This window comes from Drosophila innubila, assembly GCF_004354385.1.
Source record: "Drosophila innubila isolate TH190305 chromosome 2L unlocalized genomic scaffold, UK_Dinn_1.0 4_B_2L, whole genome shotgun sequence".
In the NCBI taxonomy this organism is placed as follows: Eukaryota; Metazoa; Arthropoda; class Insecta; order Diptera; family Drosophilidae; genus Drosophila; species Drosophila innubila.
The window spans coordinates 26,769,662-26,793,292 of record NW_022995372.1 but is presented as its reverse complement, the minus strand read 5'-3'; the positions used below and the strand labels follow the sequence as shown (position 1 = coordinate 26,793,292).

Genomic DNA, 23,631 nt, shown 5'->3' with positions numbered 1-23,631 from the left:
TTTGCCAACGACAGGCGTTTGATGCGGACGCGACGAAGCGAGCGTAAATAAAACCAAAAAACGTTTCGCGCAAACGCAGACAACAATAACAAACATCGATAAAGTGTGCTTTTGTGGTTAGTTTTGTGTTTTGTGCCATGTGCCGGGCGCTAAGTTAAATTTAAAGCATCAACACAAAAAGCAAAGCTAACGAAAAGTTTGCCAAAATAGAAAAAACGGTTAACAAAAGCGCAAAAGCTGCTCGCAAATTGTAATAATTTGAAAAAGAAAACAACGATGACATAACGGTAAAATTTTAGATTCTCTTTCTAGTTACATATGTATGTATTTGAATTTATGTCATTCTCTCTCTGTGGTTTACATAAATACTTTAAATAAAATAAAGTAACAGTGAGTGCAAAATTTGCAAAGGCAATTAACAAAAAAAAAAAATAAAATATTCAAAGTTAAAGTTAATAAAAAAGTATTGAGCAAATTTTTTCGTACTACTTGAGTCTTATAATAATGGGAAAAATAAACATAAAATGCAGTGAAGCGCGGTTTGTGTTTATTGTTGTTGTGTTGTTTTTGCTGTAGTTGATGTTTTGTAATTGTATTTGCACAAGTTGAGCGAATATTAAACAAAGTGCGATAAAAAGAAACCGAGTAGGAAAAAAGTAGTTTAAAGAATCCTACAAATTTGTAAACGAAACGGAATAAATTTAAGTTTCTCATTAAATAATAAAAAAGCCATGAAGATTTCGATTACAATTTTTACAATAATTTCATAATTTATTTTATTTATTCTTTATTCGCCGCTCTCGTCAAAACGTTGCAAATAGCAGCGATAAAAAATTAAAGAAATTAAATAATTAAAAACTCATAAAGCTGGCCAACTAATGAAACAAAAAAATCAACGCAAGAACTCATGTGTGCTTTTATCTCTCTCTTTTCGTCTTTTTGTCTCGCTCTTCGTGTATTGTTTTTCTTAGTTTCTTATGCACGTTTTCCCTTTGCCTTTGTGTCAGTGTCGCTTACTCAACGCGCGCTCGTTGTCTCTCGTGTTGTAGTTGTTGTTGCGCGGGAGGTGGGGCATTTGTCTGTTGTATGTGTGTACACATTACCGTTTTATCGCCCTCTGCCTGCGTATGCATCAAGTGTCGACAGAGACGCCCATTTGTTTTTGTGTTGTTGTTGCTTTTATTTTGTGGTGCGTTGCTGCAGTTTGTGCTGCTGTAATTTCCATTTTGCAGTCGATCGATTACTTCATCTGCAGTTTATTTCCTATGTGTAACTGACCCACGCCAAAACTGACCAGCGCAAAAAAGCCAAAACTATCGACGCAAACAACAACGAAAATCTCACAAAAAGCCGGTTGAAGGAGACTCTTACATATTTACACGCACCAGCGCTTATTGAACACATACAGGTCCGAAGTCAGCGTCAACGTCAACTACAAACAGCGAGCAACAGCGGTAAACCCAAAAACCTGTAACGCAAGCAGCGCCGTCGACAGAGCTTAGCAGTCCACCGTCTTGATTATGTCAATTTCATGTTTACTTCATTTCCTCAACCAAACGAGGCAACCCAAAGAGGAGAGAGAGCACCAGCAATTTCACTTTCGTTGGACTTGAATAGCTGCAGTGCGCTCAGAGAGTGAGAGTGAAAGATTGAAAGAGAGAGCGTGCGCCAGCTGCATTGGATGCTGTTGCTATTGTTGTTGTTAGCTGGCTCACTGGGGCGTTGCTGTTTTTTGTTTTTGTTTTTTTTTTTTGCTTTGGCTTTTGCTTTGCCATCGCATAGTTTCGGTTTCATTTTGTAACTGTAATGTCGGTGCCATTGTTGTTGCCTGGTGCTTGACAGACGTACGCAAAGCTTTTTTTTGGTGTAGTGAGTAACGTAATAACGTAATGCGCTTTATGATTTCCACATGCAATGCGGCGACGCGTTGTCGCGTGTTACGTTTTGGTGCCAAGTCCAGCGTCGACGCCAGCGGCAGCTGCCGTTGCATTGTTGTTGTTAGGTAATCGCGCTAATAATGCGCTCACGTCAATGCGGCGACTGAGAGAGCGACAGCGACAGCTCCTGCAGCAGCCAGCTATGCGAAGGTCAGCAACAACAGCAACAACAACAACAACAAACTGCAACAAAAGAGACGCTCCAATGAGATTTTCAAATTCACGTTTTTATTTCAATATTTTACTATTGAAAATTTCGTGCCTTTTCGCGCTGTCAGATTGTGTAAAATTCTAATTATAAATGAAACAATTTATTACCGGGTTTTAAAAATAAAATGCAATTTATGTGCAAAGTCAGGCAGCGTTGACTAGTTCAAATTAAACCGGTTTATGGCAGCGACAACAACAAACATTACAACCACAATATCCAGTTGGAGGGTGCAATAACAAAAAACAAACATAAAAAATATAACGAGAAAATAAATAAATACATATGTATACATATAAAACACTTAAATTACAACTTTTTTTTAATTATATAAAAGAAAGAAAGATGAAAAAACGTATTGATCTTTCGGAAACACATGTTAATAGCTGTGAAAACAATGAGTTAAATTTATAAACGAACAAATTATTAAGTTTTTTATAAATGTGTGCGTGTGTGTTTGTGTCGTGATAATTAATCAAATATAATGAATTAATCACTTATTAATAACAAATGCTAATTTTATTGCTTAGATTTAGCGACTGTTGCGCCTTTAAACTGCATTAAAAATTGGACGACAATATAAATTGGATTTACGATTCGATTATAAATAAAATCTACAACAACAAAAACTTATTTGTATGCCGGTTTTTTTTTGACAAGTTTGGTAAGTAAACTTTAGAAGCTGAAAGAAATCAGCAAAGATTTAAAGCGTGGATAGAACTGATTAAAGATTGCACTAGGAAAGTGTTAAAAAAGATAATTTAAAATGAATAACATATTCAAATACAATTAAATACAATAAAAACATGAAAATAGCTAAAATTGCCAAAAACTTATATATATTTAATTCTTTTTGGCCCAAAAGATCAATCAAGTTGATAATCAGTAATATTTCTAGCTTGGGGCATTATATCATTAAATCTCTTTTAGTAGGACAACCACACATTGCCCCTCGGGCCACTTGACTTTCACATGATGCCAGAACTTGTATTGAGTGATATGGGAAAATCCCACAATTCCGAAGATACTTCAAGACTTCAATATCCCAGACTCACTTACATCCGCGTGCTTGCGCACATAACACCTTGCGTATGCGCGATTCTCTTTTGTATACCCTTCAAATACAACATGGTTAAAGGAGCTATAATAAACTATTGCTATTTCTTTTTAACAATTTTAAACAGATGAATGTGATATATATGCCTTTTTTTCTCAATAATCGATTAGATCTAAAATATATAAATATTACAGCTAATCTACTTGCCGATCACTTTCTGGCTTTTTTAACAATAATTGAGTTAACGAGCATTCCGGGCAAATTGTTGTGTGATCGATAATTATCGATGTTACCATAATATATTACATACGTGTATCTATAGTCTGCAACATGCTTAAATTATTTGTTAGCCGTCCTATAAATTATAAACTGTTCTTCTACAAGTTTAAATCATGTGTAGGTCTTAATCTATATAAAAGCTAGCTATCGGATAATTTTATGGTTCTTTAAGGCAAAAATTCTTTAATGGTAAATATAATTAAAATATTTGGAAAAAATATTTTAAATTGCTTTTATTTCGTTAAATTTAAAACCGAATCCAACTTTCAGATGATGAGCCGCAGCTCATAATTTAGTTAGCATATTTTGTATGGACAGCATTAAGCTAGGGTATTTAAATATTCGTTATGCTTAAGCTACACCTATTATTATTAATACTCACTTACTCAATTCAATTTCATCGCCACTTAATTATTAACTTTTGACTACGTCATTCTAAACAACATCTGATGGTTTCTTTTTCTGTTTCTATCGTTTGTTCTCTTATAATTGTTGTTGTTACCCACCCCCCAACGAGTTTGATTGTTAATTTGTTTGTCGTTGAATCCGGTTCTAAATCTTAAGTATTTCTGGTTTCTTTTTTTTTTTGTTTCTGAATCTTACATTTTCAAAGCCGCAAGCTAAACTTTATAGAGTGTTGGAAATAAAATTCCTTTGTTTGCGTTAAATAACATCTTTTAGCTTGGTTATTAATTTTCATATTTTTATTCAGTTTTTTACACTTCCGGTACTTTGGCTTAAATCAGTCTATAATTTTTTATAGACCCTTTCATTATTACTCTGTTTATTCAACTAATTTAGCGTTTCGTTTGTTGCATTGAGCTGCCTGTCACTTGTCTTTATGTCTTAGTCTCGATTTCGGTTTGGGATCTGTATCTGGAGACTAAACGCTTAGTCACGAGCCGAGGCGCAAAAGTGCAAATCCATCTGCCACTTGGCAGCTGGCAACTGGCAACTTCCAACTGGCAGCTGGCATCTGTACATATAAATGTATACATTTATCTGTACTCGGAGTTAGTCGTATCTACCCACGGTGAGTTAGGCTTTTGATCTTGGCTTAGGTAATCTTTGTTTTTAAGCACGCACATGAAGAAGTATGTAAATCTTTTTAATTGAGTCTTGCTCGCATCTATCCATAAGATATTAAAATATATTTGCAGACATTTCAATTAACTATTAAAAACCCGTAACTAACTATTTGCATACAATTGCTTTATACTTTTTGCAGATACCAGCATATAAGACGCAGAAAAATGAAGGGCTGGTTCGACGCATTTCGAGACGATGGCGGTCCAACGCTATATTCATTCTCAAATCGAACACCCGTTACTGGGGATGTATCCATTGTGGCCGTGTCTGTACTTTTTGCCACATTCTATGTGGCATTCCTGGTCATATTTCCGGGTGTAAGAAAACAGGTGCGTTATTCATTTATAGTGTATGTTCTTTATGTGATTAGAAAAGTTTATAAACTTCAAATTAAATTTCTCATACATTTAAAATGTTGTCGAGTGATTAAAGTAAACCTGTTTCACAGAAAATTAAAGTTAAATTATATAAACAGGTGTGTTCCACAAATCTTTACGGATTTTATGACAATTGCTTTTTAAAATCTAGTCGGCCGGTGCTACAGTCGAGCATACTCGACTGTCGGAGACCCCGTACTTACTATGGCAAAAACTAATAATGGAAAAAAGTTTTTTTTACTAAGACCTGATTTTCGTCCGATCGGTCCTATGAAAGTTATATGATATAGTTGTCCGATTTGAATCAACTTTGGACAGGATATATAAAACCAAGTTTTATGCCTTTTGCATCAGTTTGGTTACAATATATCATTAAACAAAAAAGTTTTTCATACTAAAACTTGATTTTTGACTGATTGTTCCTATGGGTGCTATATGATATATTGGTCCGATTAAAAAAAAAAGCAGACTGGATCTGCCTGCAATATTGAGGAATCTTCATACCAAATTTGGTGTCACTAGCTTTTAAATTGTTCTTCTCCTTCTTCATTCCATATTCGTTAAAACAAACCCAATAGACCCCTGTACTTTTTTTTTTTAAGTACGGGGTCTAGCAACAGAGAATTATCAGAGATTTTTCGACATCGGAGTCACAGAACTTTGTGACTATAAATTGATATATTTAATGCAATAAATAAATTTATTTAATATGTAATCAGGTGCCATTGAACAATTCCTTTACAATAAAAGACAAACCTAGCTCACCTTTTCGATTTATTTTTCAAGTTGATTAAAAAAAAATGAAATCTATTTTGAATGCATTTAATGATTATATAAAAATATATCCAAGCTTAAAAATTTTGTTGAAACTGAAACTAATTTTATGACACTTGATTTTCGTGACTTCGAAACAGTTTAAACAAATAAGATCTTTGGCATTAAAAGAAAAGCGCAAAAGTTATTTTTTTAAAAAATATCTTGAAGCTATTTTAAAAGTAGCAAGTGTTGTTTCTTTTATTCATCTTAAGTAAAGTTTATCTTTACTGAATTTTTTTAAGTTTTTAAGTATTATCAAATTTCTCAACAAAGTGCCAAAGTTGGTTTTAGATCAGATAGAGCTCTTAAGTTCTATTGATTTATTCCTTGAACCAGTTTATCATGCCAAGGACTTTAGTATTTTTAAACTAATATCCAATGCCAAAGAACCAGTTCTATACTTTACCAATACACATAACTATTTAATTAACTTAATGATATCGTCTAGTACGTATATCGCAGTAAGTTCTCACGGTACTGCCGCCTTGTCTACTTGTAATTAAACTGACAACTGTAATCATAATCGTCGGCACGTTTTCATTAGATGTCTGATGTAAATCTCTACGAATATATAACCTGTTTGTGGCGCGCCCTTTTCTCTGGCTGGTTACTCAGTTACCCAGTTACCCAAGTTAGTTAGTTTTGGCCAATTGAGAGAGAGACTCATTCAATTATCGCCAAACAGATGGCAGCCAATTGGCCAAGTCTTCGGCCATAATTTGCCATAACTGGCTTTAAATCGTTCATGGATGGGATGGGTCTTATGCAATTGAAATTTTAATTGAAGTTGGCCGTCGGAAAGGCATTAAAATTTGCATATCAAGTTGATAGTTACACCCAAATACCAGTGACAAATGCATCATAATCTTAATTTGATTTCTTGTTCACAGAAATTCACAACATTCTCGACGGTTACATTGAGCCTCTTTGTGGGTCTAGTCATACTGAGTGAGTACCCGGTGACCTTAACTCTTTATTTGCATATGCCAATTGCTTATTCTATTACTTTGCTTTTGCATTATCTCATCTCCTTTCAGTCACCCGTTTGGGCTCTGCGTGGCATGTGGCACATGCAACCATCATTGCACCATACAAAGCCTTCTCACGCGAGAAGCTGCCGGCACGAATCGGCACCCACATTGGCCTCATGCATGTCAATGTAACGCTGACGGGTGAGTTGACTACCAATTGTATATTAATTTTATGATTGTACGAGACGAACAGTTTTTCGGCTTTTCCGTTTGATATATTCTACATTTACTTAAGACATATACCATTCGAGTATGAACAAAAGTTTAGAGGGAATATATTAAATGCAGGTGACCACACTTAATCGACACTTGAAAAATAACAATTATTTAATAATAATACAGTTTATTTTTATACAATTCATATAAAGGACTATTAATGAAAAAAAATTAATACCAAAAGAAAACGAAATCATGAAAAATAATAGTTTTTTTTCGTAGAATATAAAGAACCGTTTTTTAAAATGCACTTAATTGCTTAAACGATTAAAATGTTTCGTTTTAACAACTCTTTTAAAAGAGTTACAAACTTTAATTAAATATGTATGAAATGTGTTATATTATTATTATTAATTTTTATTATTTAAACAAAAATGTTTAGAAACTTTTAGACATAGATCTTTTGAAAATAGTTTTTAATAGTTTATTTCTTTTAAAGTAATACTCTAAGATGTGAAAATAAAATTATAAGCATATATTGGTTAAAAATATGATTATGAAAGCTAATAAACCACTGTTGTAAATTTAAAGATAAGCGATTCACATGGATTTGTAGAAAAAATTCTGTTGCGAACAGTTTAGATCAGTAATAATCTTCCTTTACAGCACATTTTATAAATAATTTATGTTTGTTATTTTTTTTAAGACTATCGATAAGAGCTGTCACAGCTGTTAAGATTTCGCTGGCGGTTTAAAAAGTCCAATTCAGTTGTCAGAATATCACTGAATTTTAGTTCCGAATTTTTTTTAAGCACATATCAATATAATTATTTCATCAAGCTCTATTAGTTTTGAAACTGCCCTCGTCAACGTCATGTTTTTTAAGATTGACTGGCTGTAAGTTTTATGAAAACTGTTTATTTTTGTTGTTGAATCAGTCGACTTAAAATCAACAGCCACAACAACAATAACAACGACAGAAACGATACTCACAACGAACAACTTCCATGCAGCCCGCCTCCTTTTTGGTGCCGTTGATTGAATAGCTTTTGTTGATTCGCCTGGTTTATGACTATGAATGTATTGCCAAAAGAGTTTTTAATTCATTAGGAAAAAAATATGCCAAGCTCCGTCTTTGGGGTGATGTCGTTGCCGTTGTCGTGCCCCTTTGCCGAGTGAGATGCCAAGCGGAAGATAAACGCCATCGGTGGCAGAGTCGGCTTCAAAATGTCGCAAGTTGGCCCAGCAAACAATTGAGCAATTTTCATACAAGATTTCAATCGGCCGCCAAAGATTTTAATTAAATTTTGGTCTCGTTGTTTTGATAGTCTGTTGTTTATTTATTTATTTTTGTTTTTTGGTAGCCATTATTGCAGTTGCAATTTGGGCTGGCTAATTGATTTGCCTCTGTGGAAGTCGTTAACAATAAAAAATTAAACATTTTTAACCGGCTCGAACAACATTTGCCAATCGACGGCAATGACGTCATTTGAGAGCGCAGGCTTTTGGATTTGTGTGCTCTGCGGCCAAGTCCCAAGTCAAGCTCCATGTCACGATTCCCTCAACAGACAACTACAACAGTAACAATAACAACAATAACAAAAGCAAACAACAACAATCAAATGAAATGCCACTCAACACCTGCGGAAATATTCGCCAAGTGACTGCTAACGCGCTGCCTCTCAACTGTATTTATACAGATACACATATATGTATGCATATATATAAATATATACAAATATGTAAGCTCATACTAGTATTTGCTTGTTTGTTTCACTCACTCATTCAGTCAGTTGGTCTGCCAGTCACTCACACATTTGTTCATGCACTTGATGTGCAAACATTCAAACAGTACAATAGAAAAGGTGAAATGGATGTTTGAGCTGCCGCAGTAAATCAATTGAAATGCCAACCAGTCGATGAAGCAGTCAAGAAGTAATCCTGGCCATATGCTACACCAAACATGCAGTCAGCCAGTCAGTCAGTCTTAGTATAACTTACATATCACAATGCCAATAGCCCTTATTGGGAAAATGTTGAATCAACAGGAGTTTGAATACTCTGTTAAAATCGGGGCAGACAAGCATTGTTAAAATTTAACAATACAAATATTTGTAATGTTTAGCATAGACTTATTTGAAAAGGTTATCAGACAAAATTAAATTACGTGATCCGAAACTGAATTATTAAGCCTTTGTCTATTACTTGCATTTGAATACAAATAGTGTGATCCGGTTATGGCCCATTTTGGAACTGTTTAATATTATATGAACTTTAACTGAATAAATATAAAATTGTTAAATCAAGCAATAAATGAGGAAGTCGAACGAAGAGAAATTATTTTAATTTTTTTTAATCAGTTATAACCTCCGACAGTGCAGAAAAATGAGTAAATTATTAATACATAGTAAAAAAGGTTTGAACTGGTTTTTGATTATTTTGGAACCTGTTCAAGTTATTTGAACCGGAACTATATAATTCGTATATAAACAGGCTTATAAATAAGCGCAAAATAAGGAAGTTGAGGTAAATTAAGTTGGAATACTCTATAAAACCTTGAGTGCAGATGGATATTAGAAAAAGGCAATATTATAAGTAAAAACATTTTAAACATTTGTTTTATTTATTTAATTGGAATACACAAACATTGCCGTACATTGGACAACAATTGAAGTGATTGCTTCATTAAAATATAATTTTCGTTTTATTTTCCTATAACGGTTACCAATTTCATAGGAATCCTGAGAAACTCTATTCACTTGATCTTCCTTGTCTGTCTTTGATGATTTTCAAAATGATGGAAAGCGAAAAACTCTTGACTCATAACTGCAATGCTATCCACCTGGCCAACGATTATGTCGGTTACCATATTGGTTTTTGACTATAACAGATTTCCAACCTCACAGCCAACTCGCTCTCCCTTCTCGCCATGTTTCAGTAGCACCAACAAAACTGACGCTGCCAAAAGTGCTTCATGTTCATTTCAAATCGCTTTGAGTTGCCATTGTTATGACTTGTTCGTGTGTGTATTTGTATGAGTGCTTGATTATGTTTGAGTGTATTTATGTATACGTGTGCCACTTTGTGGGCGTGTGTCAGTTTGGGGGCGTTTTTGCTAAAAGGGCACAATGAAGCTGCTCAAGTTGACTCGCAAAAGGCAGCGACTGATGAAGTATTTCCATGTACATATTTTTGGGTTTGTTATTACTTTTTTTTCTTACACTTGATTTTTGAATATTTGATTATTTGAATATGATAATTGCGTATGTCAAGCCGTGGCAGGATGATTTTATAGAGTAGTTCAGTATAGACCAGGCTGACAACTTAATTGTTGCTCTTCGAATCGAATTCAAATTCAAATTGAAAATGAAGCTTAAGCATTTTCAAGCAAGTCAAATCAAAGTCTGTCAAAAGTATCAAATGTCTAGCTGTAATAATTGGGCTAAGGCTTATGCATTGTTATTGCCACTATAATAATGATGAAAAATAATAATCACAATAATGAGCATAATGATGATGATGACGTTGACGTTGATTTAAATAATGATTGTGCGGCTACGTCTTGACGGCCAATTTGCCATAAGTTCTCCAACTGCAATTTATGATACATGATTATGACATTTACAATATCCATTTGGATAGATTCGGCTTTATGGGTATTGCATTGCATTGTATATTGACGAATAGTGTTGTGGGTGTGCGGTTTTCATTTGGGAAATCGAAATTGTCGACTTTACAACGGGTGTTGCAGTATTCCTTTAATCAAACGAGACAAATATGTTTCTTCATTAATATTATTAATATAAAATATTTTTTTTTTTTTTAAATTTTATTATTTATTTATGCACGACTAAAAGCAGTCGGCAAAGAAAAAATTACCAAGTATAAAAATTAAGTTAAAGATTAAAAATACAAATACAATTAAAAATAAATTATGAACTGTAAAGAAAAAAAAATTAAAGTTAGATCTGGGGTAAGCAGAAATTATAAATGATCCAACATTTGTTGCTAGGATTGGGGAAAACCCAATCAGATCAATTAAGATTAGTATTGTTAATATAATATATAAATCAAGAAATCAAATATATAAATTGTGTAAATTCATAATTTAAATGATAATAAATGTAAATTTTTAAGAAATTATTATTTACCGAATTAGAAGAAAATAAATTGCTCATGTTGTTAATAACTTAACTATCAACAGTTATTGCATTTTACTTATTATAGTAGAAATAAAACTATTTTAGTATGTTTTTACATTTTTACTTCACATATGATTTTATTCCTGTAATTTACTGCTAAGATATTGACCCGTATCTCAATTTTAAAGTACTGTCGACTATTGTATGTATAGCTTAAGTACGCCAACCCAAATGTCCATCAAAAGTTATTTTTCGAAGTCGTTTTACGTTTTGGTTAGAATATTAAGCTTAAAAGTGACTTTTATTCTCTTGCTTAAGGTATAATAATTTGTTAACTAAATGGGGGAACAGCAAGTAGTCGAAATAAAATTGGAAACAGAAATAAAAGTAGTTGAGATATCAGATGTAGTAGTTGTAGGACAAATAGTTCTGGTAGTAGTAGTTGAAGAAGTAGTAGAGAGGTTATAGTCTAAATAGTATGGGTAATACAAATATGTTGTGAACAATAATTGTAATGTTGTAAATAGTATAAATGTCTTAATAGTTTTTAAATGGTAATAGTCTCAGGATTGGCGTAGAAGTACTAGTAGAAATTTTAATATCAGTAGTATTAGTAGTAACAGAAGTGCTAGAAGTGATATTTGCCAGGGTATTCAATCTCCGTGATTTTTAAAAAAGTTAAGAGTACTTCGTTGATATATTTTTCTTTTTAGTTATTTTTAAAATGCGTCAATTCCATTTACAAGTTTTTTCTTATTTTGGGCATGAGACACTCGAGAGTTGTCAAAATGATGACAGATGCGGAACAGTCATATATTTGTCTAGTATATATTTGTACATTTTGAAAGATATGGGAGAGGGGTGCTTATTTTTTTTTTTTGACATAAGGGAGGCAAACATAACAGTTTGTTGTTGTTGTTGCTGTGTCGTGTGCCTTTGCCTATTGTCTATTGTCAAATGATCATTAATTCATTTTTGCTGCTGTTGCTGTTAAATTATTTGTATTGTGAGTGAAACAACTCCCCTTCATACACACAGCAGCCCCCTCTCGCGCTCCCTCTCTTTCGAACTTTTGACAGGCAGTAAAGTCAACATGAAAAAATCAGCATAATCATCACTTAAAATTATGAAAAGTCATAACCAAAATGTTATTTATTTATTATTTTTGTTGCTCGTTGTCGTTTATTTTTGTTGTTGTAGTTGTCCATGTAGTTGTTATTGTCTGTACTTAAGCGCGAGTTGCGTCGTTCTCTGCCTCAAGTTTCAAGTTGAAAAACATCAATTTTATTGCAGTAGATATGGTAATTTTCATTCCCTACCAGGAATGTATATTTTTAGAGAAACAACTTTATTAGAGTGTCAAATTTTTTAAAGAGACTGATTGTTACTTTTATTATTTGACACTGAATTTATAAGGCTTATTAGTTTAAAGTTCCACAGAACCCTTTAGTATTTTTTTCGTATAGTATAATTTCGGATAGATAATTCGATAGATTTAATTTCGACTTTGGAACACACTCTCGTTATTTTGCAGGTTAGCTCTTCATAACTCTCTCTTTCTCTTTTCTGTTGATTGTTTTTTATTTTGTTAACCTTTTGAATTTCACATTCCCTCGTTTTTCCCCTTACAACTTCCCAAAAATCTGCATCATAATGGGGCTTAGATCTAATGCATAAAAGAGATCAATTAACTATTCGAAATAGACGCAACAAATGAAACCGGTTCAACTTGAGGCAAGTCACCGGTCTACAAAGAATTTCAATGAGCCACCTACTGGGAAATCATATCGAGATCATATGATCGATAGCAGTCTGTGCGTAGACAGTCGACGCACTTTTGGTTATATTTTATATTATTTTTTTTTGGATTTGGGTTTTTGTCGATTGGTTGCCATTTTCGGTGCAGTTTTCGTGATCACCGAGTTCAGATTTAACCTTGTGTCGAGTTTAAGGCCAAATTGTGAATTGTCATGGCAGACGCCGACAGCTTTCCAGCTGCTGACTTGACGATTTATATAATTGTTGTTATGTTCATGTTGACAGCATTTAGTTATGAATTTACATTCTAAGGTTTTTTTTAAGTAACTAATTTGTTGTTAGACGTATATGCCATTTTTGGGAATTCAAGCGAGCAGATTTCTCATGCTTCTGAGTCGATTGACACTTAAGGCTTACGGGGGGGCTTATGAGTCATATGAGAATTTCGTTTATAAGAGTGGGAATTCCTATAAATGACAATATTTTACTTGTTGAACGCATATAAAAGTTAAGCTTAATTTTATATGAGTCGATTTTGTTATACACCGTTCAACAATATATATAGCGTTCATATATAAGTGCAAAATTAAGTATATACCGCTGGCAATCGTTTTCCCGCAATAAACAAATTTACTTATTTTGCAACGAGAGAAATGGTTCTTGTATATATATTTTTTATTACTTATTTTATTTTATCACTTATGATTCTTAGAACATAATTTAAAAAAAAAAAAAAAAAAAAAATTTGTTGGATTTAACTATTTTTAGAAATATAAAAAATTTGAGGGGTGCTTTCAGATCAAATACTTGTCTAACAATATAATCCAAATAATTAGACTGTTGTGACTTTCTGATCTCTTGAACTTTAAGACTTCTTGTGCTTATATGGAATTTACTCAGCCTTCTCGAAGTAAAGCAGTTACGATACTTTGTTGTGCCTAAAATTATGTCTAAGCTTTATTTTGACATCACTGTTGGATCAATCTTTGGCAAAATATTCTTAATTCGCCAGACTACAAATAAACAGCAGTCTAGGCAGTTATATAATCGTATCTATTGGCTCCTTTGACACAGAAATGAATTTTAAACAAAAAAAAAAACTTCTGCACGAGGTAAAAGTCGAGTGACGAAAGACAAGACGCCGCAAAAATTTCTGATATCCAATTTTGTGACGAATAGTATTCAATTTAATATATAACTTATATAAAAATTGTAATTATAACTAAAAATAATTCGGCAGTCGGCACGGCACTTTTTTGCGTGTAACTTAATTCATAAAACTCGAAATTAAAGGACTTTTCATTTCCACATATGTATACAAAAAATTGGCTGTTGACTAGTGTTATTTTGATAAATTGAAAACTTTGTGGCTAACATGTTTGCAAAGTGTTTTGTTGCATTGTGTTATTTCGATAATATCTGACGATGATCCAATATTTATAAATTTTTAAGTTGTTATCAAAAATTAATTTTCTTCATATAAATTTAGTTCAAGATAATGCATCACTCAAAAATGTGGTGCATTGTTGCTAAATATACTCTTTGTAACTAGTTTAGTTCACCTGCTACACACAATTTGATAATCAATCAACAATAGGAAATACTGTAGTGGAATTTGCTTCAAATTTTCAATTGTTTTTACAAATTATTTAAGCACTTAACGTCAATGAAAGTCATTCGAACGGCTGCATGTACTCGAAACTCAAAAACACCCATGCAACGGTTCATTTGACAACCCTTGTCGTAACTCTAGCAACTTTAACGCCTTCACTTCTAGCATCAACAACAACAGCAACGATGTTAATTTGCAACCTTCGCAGATATTTAATGCAATTGAAAAATGACTTCCTGTCACAGCCGGAAATTGTTGCAGCTGGTTGTTGCATCGTCAAACTGACGGCCACGCTGCGTATGCGTAACGTGCAACACACCCCGCTGCATGCCGCTCGCAGCCCACGTTGAACGGTGTTATTTGCACTTGCAATTCATTGTCAATGGCTCAACGTAGCTAACCTTACATAACTACGGCAACAATCTCAAACCAAAGCCAAGTCGAGTGAGCGGCTCAATAGTGCAACAACAGCAACCACATCACATAATCAATTGAAGTGTGCGTAACATTTGTTTGCATATTTTGTTTAACATTCGTCAACATTTTCCGGTTTGCAGAGCACGCGCCTTCGGCTCGTTTAAATATTTTTTTGTCTGTAATACAGACTCTGTATATTAAAATGAATCTACGAGGGTTGATCCTTCAATTCTGCCTTTTTGTGAGTGTTATAATCTATTTCAATGTGTTTATCAACAGATTTTTACCAACAAATATTCTAGGATATTCTAGGCCAATATAAATGCTCTTGCCTTATTGTTTTCTGCGCCTTCTTTTTTATATTTGTAAATTATTTTTAAGTACTTAATTTAAAAATGTAATTTCAGCTTCAATTCTGCCGAAAGTCCCAAAAATATCATTGGAAAGTAGCCAAAATTAATATAGGCTATAGAGATAAAAAACAATTAATTATGTAATGTACACATATATACAGCTTTATTAAAAATAATATTCAGCTATATTATCATTATTTCGAATTAAAATCATAGTACTTTTATATTAATTCATTTTGAATGTAACAGTAAATATAGTATATTTAAGAGACTCAAAGCTATTATTATTTCGAGTAGTCTTAAATACATTTTTAATTATTGAGAATTGATTAGCAAAATTATAGCTTACTTAATTAAACACTTAATAAAAGATTCAAAAGGAATTGTTTTAAAAAAAAATAAAATTTATGTACGCTATGCTCAAGTTATATAGAAGATGTATGTATAGATCCCACCTTGTATGTATGTTTTCTTATTAATTATTTTGTTAGCGTTTATTAACAAGTTTCTGTAAAATTAGAATAATTAAAAAAAAAATTTTTTGTTCCTCTCAAGCAGTTTAATAATTTGGAAATATATTTTTTTTTGGGCTCTTTAGTGAGTCATCAGCTGACTAATCGAACATTGTATAAATTTGCCGCCCCATGGAGAAACTTAATCAAATCGTGCTTTGTCGTTGTCTTCGTCTTTGATATTTGCCTAATTTGCGACTTTGCCTTTCAAAAAATCCAAAAATCTTTTAAGATCGTCGCCCACCCCACGAGCAAAACTCTCTGAGCAGATTTTTGCTTTTAATTCTAAAAGCGTTTGTTTATGCAGGTCATTAATCTTATTTTCATGAATTTGTTTTCTGGTGTTGTTTTTTTTTTTGAGCTGTTAAATTGGGTCTTCATCTTAATCATACATATATACATGTTTATATTACTGTTATTGTTTGTGGTGTTGTTCTGCTGCAGAGGCGCGCATGCTGCCAAAGTGTCTGCCACCGAGTGACAAAAAATGAAAAAATAAACAAAGAAAATAACTAAGGTTGAGAGACGATCTGTTTTTGTGGCGATCCGAAGAAGAAGTAGGCAAGAAAGTCAACAACATGCGAACGTTGAATATGAATCGTATTCCAAATCCAAGTTAGATATTCCTCTTTGATGATTTCGTAAATGAACTAAAAAATAGTTTGGTCTGTCATTTAATTCAGTAAACAGATTAAAAATACAATAAATTATGTGTTTATATCCTTAATAGCACAAAGCAGTTTTTTAAGAAGTGTTTGACCTTAGAATACCCTGAAAATATGTACAAATTATTGTGCTTCTTTATCAACAACCGAATTATTTTTGACTAAACCAAAAATGGTTTTGGCATGTTTTTTTTATCACTTTGTCGCATTCGAAATTAAAGAATTAACCATATGAATTGTTGTGAATTGAAATAACTTGGGTAGTATAAGATGCAATGCAAAAATCTTAAGAATTGTTCCTTAAAGAACAATATAACATTTAAATACTGTTAAAGGGAAAAAGTATTATTTTGTTACTATGACTCTTGAAATTCTGTTAAATGCAATTAGATATCAAGTAGTATTAAATTTTTATATTTCTCTCTTCTGCAGCCATTCCGATTGGCAATTGGACACCGCCAGATATTGATTACAATGAGCGTTTCACGTGGGAGGGCGCCAACGATATGAGCGCCAACTATCGTCTGGCCTTGCAACGGGGATTACCTTTTCCCATACTCACAGTGGCCGAGTACTTTAGTCTTGGCCGTGAGGGATTCTCGTGGGGTGGGCAGTATCGAGCCGCAGGTTACTTTGCCAGCATTATGCTGTGGGCATCGTTGGCCTCTTGGCTGCTGATGAATCTGTTGCTATTGGCAGTGCCACGATATGGCGCCTACCTCAAAGCACTAACAGGTGCGCTCTTGGTCTGCACCGCTATCGGTTATCACTGCCTGTTGCCCCAGCGACCGCTGTGTATATTCCTGGAGGGCGGTCGCCTAGAGTTTCGTTTCGGCTGGTGTTACTGGCTGGTACTTGTGGCAGGTGAGTAAAGATAAGGTTAACTAAAAGAATACCAATTTCATTGTTTAGGTCTTAGTTAACCAACTGAAAGATATTTTAACGAAAAATCTATAGAAAATAATTAAATTTAAAATAATTTTAGCTAAAATTTAAAATGGCTTTGAAAAATGGACCCAAGAATACCAATATGGGAAACAATGCCATAATTGCACTCTGAATGTTTTTCTAATTTAAATCTTGTAGCTTTTGTTTCCTCTTATTGAATTTTGGTTTCCTTAAGATTTTAAATAACAATGTGAAACCCTTCTATAAGCTAATATCAACTAACACTTTGTGTTATAGGTATTCTCTGCTTTATTGTGGGCGTTCTTATCTCCATCATTGATTTGGTGTGGCCACACACATTCTCCACTGTGCTGGAGGTGTATTATGGCACACCTTATGATCGCCATGTCATCCTGGAGGAGTCCAGCGATGTGCGCTATCGCAAGCCGCGCAATAGTCGAGGGCTGGAAGATCCTCCTGGCCTTGGTTCCCGTATACTCCGCCGCCTGAGTTCAAAGGCACGTGACATGCAGGCCACAGCGCCTCGACGTGGCAGCCCTGCTGGTGTCTCTAGCAGCGGTGTTGAAAATAAGGCCTTTCAGGGTGATGTTCCCAAGAGTCCCTGGCGCCATCCCTTCCGCCGTGCCCAGCACTTACCACATTCACAGCACTCCGTACATCATGCTGCACACCCACAACCGCATCAACATCAGCACCAGCATCATCATCAACAACAGCTGCAATTTGTGGGCGGTGGTCCGGTGGTGACGCATCCCATGCACCACATGCAACGCACGCTGTCGCAGGATTCCGGCTCTAGCATCGCCTCCGCCGCAATGCAAATCTCACCACTGCATAAGCATACACTGTCGAGAATGCTGCCGTAAGAATCATATAATAAATCCGATTTAAATCTTATTTTAACACTTGATAAATTAACTTTACAGTAATCCGCCCGTAGAGCGTATACGTGATATGGATCACTGGTGATATGGATGAAGAACCCAACAAAATCCTCAGCTTATGCCTCATCGAATTATTGACAAAAAAAACAAACAAAGAAAAAAGTTAGCAACAAAAAAAAACTCTTATTGACAAAAAACGCTACAAAACAATTTGTGATAATTTCTTAATTTAAACAACAAAAACTAAAAGAAATGGAAAGATAGAAACGAAAATTTTATAAATGACAAAATCGCATTAACTTTTACCTGACGTACTTATAAAAATTTGCTAAATTTAATGCTCTAACTTTAATTAAATTATTTTTAATGTTTAAGTCAAAAACAAAATTTTTGTAATCAGCGCAGCTTGATAACGAGCTGAAGCATCGAGATGCTCTTTAGTGATGTTCATTTGTGATAAGATAAATATGTATAAATCTGCCACACGACGGACACAGAAGCGTGCATTTTAGCTGTTAATCAAATTAGAAAAAATCGATTGCGTCCACTTATTTCGGATACTGAGTTAATTAAGAATTATGCCTAAAATGAATTCCATGCCAGTGTATGTAACAATTAGCTTAACGAAACTATTCTTTACAAAATTCGTGTAATCATGTAATCGTGAAAACTTTGTTTTTAAGATGTGACGATGTTTTTAAATATATGTAGCAACAAATGCAACGATAGTATATAATCGATGTTTTACTCCAGTTTTATTTAGTCTTATGTTAATGAAGGTGTGCTCCACATTTCGTAGCACAACGGTAGAGCATACTTTTAGGATTGTTTTAAAATTGCATCTGATTTTGCACATTATTATAGTGTTACTTAAAATTTTTACGATAACTCAAAAATATTTTTATACATAAAATATATAATTTTAGGAATATTTTATCAAGAAACTATAGTTTCAAAATTGTTCATAGTCTAATACCACTTCGTTACGAAACTAAAAAAAGACCAAATGTTTACAACATTTCATGAACAAACGTTCGTGAACTATGAACAAACAGTGTCACGCTGTGTCGACTGTTTCGACCGGATTTTTTTCTGAGTATATGGAATTAAAATCAATATCTAGCACCCTCTGAGACGCATAAATTGATTTGAATTTGGAGTATTGCAAAAAGTTGAAAGCAATTTGAAATCTGAGCCAAGCTGACAGAATATGCATCTGGAGTGGTCTTTTACAACCTGACCAAATTTTATTGATCGTGAGAATCTTTATTGGTTTTTGGTAAATTTTTTCATTTTTTCCCTTAGCTTATTGTACTTAAGTACTGTAAGGTATTGCCTACTCAATATCTCTTGAGATAACGCTATTAATTGTTTTATTTATTTATATATATTTTGATAGTAAATATAATTATAATATATATTATAGAGATAAGTTTTTAATTGCGACGATTGTATTGAAACTCATAAACATTTTCTATATAACCCAACACTATCTGTTCATTTAAAAAGATAAGAGACTGACCGGGTTGATTATGCCAAGACAAAAGATTCGTTCTTTTATTGGGATAAGAGGGTGTCAATAGACGAAAGGTCTGCTAAATGCGTAAAGGAATACATGTTCATATTTATTATTTTGTCCTGACTGACTGTCTGAAAGATTTAATTACGTTTATAAACAAAATCATCAATCTAAGTACCTTTTTTTTAATATTCTGGTTTAATTTTTTAATTTACTAAAAATGGTCCTAAAATATTGATTATGAACTTTGTAATTTTGAAATTGAAATTTCAGTCAGATAGATAGCTAGCTTTAATTCCAGCCGAAGTTGATCAAGTCAATTCAGATCAATGCTGATAATTTATAATAATAGTTTTTGTACTTAACGAGTGTTTTCGGGTTAAATATTACTTAAAAAAACTGAATTGATAACAATAATAATTGAAATTGCTTTTAAAAACTTTTAATTTTATTCATACTTTGACGGAATTTACATGTCATGGACACAGAGCTGAACATTAGGCATGAAGTCTTTGTAACTGGCCTCCACCACCCTGGTGGCATCAACAAAGCATTCTTCCGTATCGAAGGGCAGCTTGGCCATCAGTTTCAAAGCGACGTTGATATTGCGTGTCAGTTTCATTATAGCCAAAAACAGTTCTCCGGTGCACTTGAGGCCGGTCATCTTTGCGCCTTCCTCATGAGCGCAGATCGTACTGTTCAGATGAATGATATCGTTACAGATATCGTAAATGTTGAGGCAGCTTTTAATTATTTTGGCAATATCCTTGGGCACAGCAGTGCCGCAGGCATCAATAGCATCAATATATCTGGTCGTTGCAGCCATTACTTCAATGACCTGTTTCATGGTACAGTTCACACCACGCACCGTGGTCAAAATCGTCTTCAGGATATCCCCAAAGCCAAAAGGTTGCACCTCCTCGAAGCCAACGGACTGGGGAGCACTTGACTAAAAAGTTTCCAAGTTAATAAACAACAACGTCTTACCAACAACATCTTTTAATCCTTACCTGTACATTGCCGAGCAGACAGCTGGCCGATGCAAGCACCAAAAGACATAGAGTTATTATTCTCATATTGCTGGGGGTTTCTTTTTGAATGTTTTCTCGCAATGATAGCTCCCTCCTTATAAACAGTTTGTCTATCTATCTCTGAAGTGATTTCATTAATTGCACGCTTTTATCTATAAACGTATTTTTTTGTTGATTGATATTTTAGTATATTCTAATCTTTTTTCTTTTTATACAACACATTTTATTCGACAAAATTAATTAATAATTTTTTATTTATAATATACACATTTCACATGATAGATACTTTTTTTGATGTTTTTTTTTTATACGTTTATTATTATTATAATTATGAGCACTCTTCATGCTACTTAAAGCATTTTCAGTGTCTTTTTAAGAATAAATAGAAAAGGTAAATTACAGATTTTTGATCATGGCAGGGGCAGGGTTCAAACCCAGCTATTTTTCAAACTGTAGTTCTATATATGTGACAGGTCGGCGACTCTAACAACAGAGCCACGGGACCACACATGATAGATACCCAATTTAAATTTTAGTATTGCTGTTTAAATTGATTATTATATTTCTTAGCGATACATCCTGATGTGCCAAACTTCTCTTTCAATTTAATTTAAATTTCAAAGTAAATTTTTGAAAGGAAATTTTAAATTCCAAACAAAAAAATGTCTATTATCGGATCCTAATGGAATAATACTGACGTTCTAACATGAATACCATAAATTTAAAATATTTTTAAAGTACTACAAGTACTACTAATGAGTATTTTTATTAATTATATTTTTATTTTAAAATCTTAAATTTATATAAATATTTAGAAACTAAAACGCTATGAAAATACATATTTATTTCAATTATTATTTCGCTCTTTAAAATGATTATAAAAGCATTTAAAAAATATACGAATTTTGAAGTGAATGGTAGTATTTGGCATAAATATACATCAATTACTCTCCAACGTATGCAGATAAATATAAACTAAAACAAATAAAATGAACTTCATATGCACAACTATGTCGTAAGTATAAATAGACAGTTATATTGCCAGACACACACACACTGTCACACACACCCACGCATACACATATCCAGATAGAGCCATGTCGCTATCGCATGCTTTTTGGTTTAGTCCAAGAAATCAAGATTTATGACATTTTTATTACAAAAACGAGGGGCTTTTGTTGTGGGTGGCTGTAAAAATAATACAGAAGACATTGTCGAGAGAGGTGAAGCTTGGGAAGGGAGGCTGCAGGATGTTGGCTGCAATGTTGGGCCGCCTGCTGACTGCAAAAATATGCAGCCAGGCGCGTCTCGGTATTATTTGGACTTCTGACTGAGACTCCGGGGCCTTGGCTCCGGTTTCTGATGCCGCCGCATGCAACGGAAGGCGCATAATTCACAAAACAGCAGGCCATGCAATACTTCAGTGTTGCAAGGGGAAAGGGAGATTGCAAGAGGCAAGAGACGTACGTACGTAGGTAGTTGCATATTGTTGTTATTTCTGTTGGCAGTCAACATTCGGCAATGCAATGCAAATCTGTGTACAGAACGTTAGGACGCGTTTTTGACTCTACATTTTAATATAAACAAATTGCAGTGCTTTTATTTATGATATTTTGTTCATCTTATGCCTCTCTCTCTCCTTTTCTTTGTCTGCCAGCAATAGCAAATGTTTTGAACTCGCTTTCTGCCGCTCTAATAAATTTGCCTAAATACTCATAACTACTCGTACTTATCGATTTTATAACGAAATATTATTTTAGAAGAACTTGACGGGTACTAGAAGTTGTCTCTTTAAAATTAATAATAGTTATTTTTTCAATAACTTCGAGTATTATATAAATAAATAAAAATAAAAAACCTTCACAATTTTGTAGCAACAAATACACAGAAATGTAAGAAAAAAATATTTGGTTAAGTAGTTTTTGTCAAGAAAATATTGAATGAAGACAATATTTGACACCCAAAAAAAAATGGTTTATCCAGGATTTTACTTCAAAATAGCCTGATATAAATAGTTATCAGAAACTATAACTGGACATTAAAAAAATGAGCCTGAGTTGTAAGCAGAAGTAAACGAAAAACTATGCTGTTAAAACGATTTTGAAATGAATTGTGAAATATACTATATGTGTATATACCAGGGCTGTGACGAAATAACTAATTTTGTGATGCATTGGTCATTTCATTAGAATTGAAAGAAATAATATTAATTAAAATAAAACTTTACTAGAATTAAAAATATCAGTGATAATGATATACATTATCAGTAGCATTAAAAATAGTAGTGCTAATGGTATAGCTTGTATAAAAAAAAAAATTATCAATGCTATTTAAATTGAGTTTTAATTAAAACGATTAAACAACAAATCAAAAATTTTCATTGTATGTCATTATTTTAATGCTACCAATCCCTGCTTCACCTTGAAGACCCTCATTGACCATACCCCACCCATACAATTGGAAGGCGTAACTTTGGACCAATCTGAAGCACAATGTCCCTCAGAGCCAAAAGAGCAGTCTATGTGCATTGTGTAGCCCTGATCTGGCTATACGGAGTGCAGATTTGGGGAATAGCTGCAAAGTCCAACTATAATTGCATAAAGGTACTACAAAGTCGTGCCATGCGGGCCATTACGAACTGCCCGTACTATGTACGCGGCACCATCCTTCACCGTGACTTGAATCTGCATATATTGGAGGAGCAGATTGGAAGGCAAACTAGCAGATATAGTGATAGACTAAGAAGACACTCCCTCCCAAGTCCTCATGCGACTAGCTTAAGGTTTGGTCCTATTATAAATTACTATAATTGTGTCGTTATGTTACTATTTTTGTAGTGTATGGATTCAACGCTTAATATAATAAAAAAATAGAATAAA

The 23,631-nt window shown here is 33.5% G+C and overlaps 2 protein-coding genes across 3 annotated transcripts; one reads left to right on the top strand and one right to left on the bottom strand.

Annotated features, from left to right (window-relative positions):
* LOC117781450 (dual oxidase maturation factor 1) lies at positions 1-18,933 on the top strand. Of its 2 annotated transcripts, XM_034618211.1 has the most exons (8): positions 1-287; positions 2,676-2,809; positions 4,710-4,899; positions 6,654-6,711; positions 6,801-6,935; positions 16,842-17,273; positions 17,595-18,180; positions 18,245-18,933. In XM_034618211.1, the coding sequence occupies exons 3-8, from the start codon at positions 4,735-4,737 to the stop codon at positions 18,285-18,287; spliced, it is 1,419 nt and encodes a 472-aa protein (XP_034474102.1). In that variant the 5' UTR covers positions 1-287; positions 2,676-2,809; positions 4,710-4,734; the 3' UTR covers positions 18,288-18,933. The 2 variants fall into 2 exon arrangements, with proteins under 2 accessions (XP_034474102.1, XP_034474103.1); XM_034618212.1 differs by lacking the exon at positions 2,676-2,809.
* Positions 18,934-20,141: 1,208 nt separating this feature from the next.
* On the bottom strand, positions 20,142-20,857 carry LOC117780028. Its single transcript, XM_034616395.1, has 2 exons — positions 20,732-20,857; positions 20,142-20,670 (listed from the first exon to the last, which is right to left on the bottom strand). Exons 1-2 carry the CDS (start codon positions 20,795-20,797, stop codon positions 20,191-20,193), a joined length of 546 nt encoding a protein of 181 aa, XP_034472286.1. The 5' UTR covers positions 20,798-20,857; the 3' UTR covers positions 20,142-20,190.
* Positions 20,858-23,631: the final 2,774 nt, after the last annotated feature.